General features: G+C 42.2%; 1 protein-coding gene across 1 annotated transcript; it reads left to right on the plus strand.

The window, feature by feature from the left end:
* Positions 1-580: 580 nt before the first annotated feature.
* Positions 581-2,215, plus strand: LOC145783273 (uncharacterized). Its single transcript, XM_082595139.1, has one exon. The coding sequence runs from the start codon at positions 581-583 to the stop codon at positions 2,213-2,215; it is 1,635 nt and encodes a 544-aa protein (XP_082451265.1).
* The last annotated feature ends 768 nt before the right edge of the window (positions 2,216-2,983 follow it).

Below are 2,983 nucleotides of genomic sequence, written 5' to 3' on the forward strand. Positions count from 1 at the left end.
ACCAACACAAATTAAAAGAGTATGTCTTGCTTTATTAATATGTTAACTTTTACATTTATATGTAATCCACAAAACGAGCAATTGTTGTTCAAACGTAACCGCTCGACGAAGCTTTTTACCAAAACAATGCAAACACAAAGCGATCAGTTTCGAGTGTTTATTACAAGCCGCCCACAGTTTGATGTGATCGAGGAATAGTGCCTCCACCAAAATATGCTGTAGCTTTCTAATTTCTGCTCGGATTTTAACAATTTTCCTATCGTTGGATGGCATTATATGGCATTAGATGGCGTTGGATGGCTCTCTCTTGGACTACTACTCTCTCTTGGACTACTCTCTCTCTTGGACTACTACCTTAACGCGGTGAGAGAGTTTCAGTGCCTCGATGACCTCTAGAGCTGTACTGGCAGGAGCATCTGCTCCTGGTAGGGTCACCCATGCCAGGTTGGTCGAAAGGTAGAGGCCAAACAAAATGTAGTCCCTCGACCAGGGCAGGAGAGCCCTCTAGTACAGTAAGACTATCTTCTAGTGATGGTGTCACAAAATCAAACCACTCTCTTCCAACCTGCCATGAGCCAGCATGGAAGCAGTACGGCTCGTGAAATCACATGGAATAATATGTCAACCAATAGTATCGCAACTAAGAGGAGGCTACCTCCGCATGTCGGCCAGGAGGGCACATCAGCAGCCCCGGACTGATGTGACAGTTACGACCAGGGGCTTGCATCAGCAGCCTCGGACTGATGTAAGACAAGTGAACAGAGGAAACAAGAAGAAAAATAAACAAATTTTCAACCTATGCACATACAACCCAAGGACAATCAATGACTTAAACAGTCACCCACTTGAAACAATGTTCCATGAGCTCGAAAATGTGAATTGGGATGTGGTCGGCCTAGCTGAAACCAAAGTCATGAAAAGCCAAATTACAACTCATAACACCTCTAATCACAAACTGTTCCTATCAAGTAATGAAACCTCTCGATCTAACGGAGTCGGCTTCCTGGTACACAAATCCTATGCTCTCTTTGTGGAAGGATACCAACCTATATCTGACAGACTTGCTGTGTTACGTCTTCAAGAAAAATTCTCAGAACTAGTTCTCATACAGTGCTATTTCCCTACCTCATCCCACCGCGATGAGGAAGTCCAAGAACTATATGACAAAATCCAAGCTATCATTGACAACGTACCAAAAAGAAATCACCTCTTCATTATGGGAGACTTCAACTGCAAACTAGGTCAACTACATAAAACATTCCCGTCATCAATTGGAAAACACATTCTGGCGACCGGAAATACAAGAGGCAAACTACTGGGCCAGTTCTGCGTAATAAACAACCTCCAAGTCACTAACACATGGTTCCAAAAGAAAATGTTGTTTACTTGGACCTCTCCTGATGGGAAGACAAAAAACCAAATAGACTTTATCCTATCACGCACCTCGTCTTCTAGACTAAACGTTCTGAACAGCTCTACCTTGAACACTCCCGACATATCAGACCACAGAATGATACGTACAAAATTCAGAATAATCTTCTCATGGCCTCAGAAGCAGAAGCGGAAACCAATCCAGAGACCCCACCTTATGAAACAACAAGAAGTCGCTGAACACTTCCAAGTAAATTTACAAAACAGATATGCCACTTTACAGCAAATGACAGACCCAGAGTCCATACAAGAAGCTATAACCGCTGGACTACGGGAAGAATCAGAAGCTGTTCTTCCCAGAAATATGCACCAAGACCAACCGAACTGGATGTCGCAACAAACTAAAAAAGCCATCCAATCTAAACATAAAATTAGAAAACAACATGGATCCTCATCTACTCAATACAAAATCGCTAAATCTGAATCGAAGAAGCTCGTGAAAAAAGACCAAATGAAGCAATTAGAAGATAAAATCGATGAACTCAACACTCTACTTCCACACAAAATCTATTATGCTGCCATAAAGAAACTTAAAACAAAACCTAAAAACATCAGTTGGGGAATTAAAGATGCAAAAGGAAACATCCTCACGAGCAAAAGCTGTATCCTCGAACGATGGGCAAAATTCTATGAAGAACTCTATCACGACAATCCGCAACAGATACTCATCGATGACTCTGCCTCTGACGAAATCCCATCTATTTTAAGAAGCGAAATATCTAATGCTATAAGCAACTTAAAGTATGACAAATCTCCCGGCATAGACGGCATTTACTCGGAATAAATCAAAGCAGGAGGCGAACCTCTAATCACTTGCCGGCAGCAGTAGCCGAGTGGTTAGCGCGTTGGGCTCGCAGTCGAGAGCCTGCATGTTCGAATCCAGCCACCCGCACTTGCTGTTGTTTCTCTGGGCAAGAAACTTTACGATAATTGCCTCTACCCGGTGATCGATTTCGAGTAATGGGTAGTACCAAATTTAAGTCATAACTAGAGTAGACAACCGGAAACAGACATTGCCGTCGGCTGCAGCGTGGGTCAGGTGTACGTCGGAAGGCGTACACCGATGCATAGCGCTCAAGTCCGCTTTCCCGCAATGCAGGATAAAGATAAACAAACAAACAAACAAACAAACACAGCACTGCTTCATCTCTTCAATTCTATCTTAACAACGAAAAAGATACCCAGCAATTTTAAAGAAGCTCTAATAATTGTAATCTACAAGAAAGGCAATAGACTCGACTGCAGCAACTACCGTCCAATAAGTCTAATCAGTCATGTATACAAACTCTTTATCACTATCATTGCGGCACACGTAAAAAATGACCTATATGCATCCCTCCCCCCTACACAAGCAGCCTACCAACCAGGAAGAGGAACAATCGAGCAAATCTTAGCGCTGGAACAAATCATAGAAAAGTCTATTGAATTCAACAATCCCGTTCATATCACCTTCATTGACTTCAAAAAAGCGTTTGACAGTGTTAAATTACCCTACCTTTGGCAACTTCTGGATAAAACTTCCATCAACAAAAAATACATCAACCTCTTGAAA

Source organism: Aplidium turbinatum, chromosome 1 (assembly GCF_918807975.1).
Source record: "Aplidium turbinatum chromosome 1, kaAplTurb1.1, whole genome shotgun sequence".
NCBI lineage: Eukaryota > Metazoa > Chordata > Ascidiacea > Aplousobranchia > Polyclinidae > Aplidium > Aplidium turbinatum.

Coding starts and splice junctions, on each gene's coding strand:
- LOC145783273 (XM_082595139.1), top strand. CDS start 581: ATGGAAGCAGTACGGCTCGTGAAATCACATGGAATAATATGTCAACCA.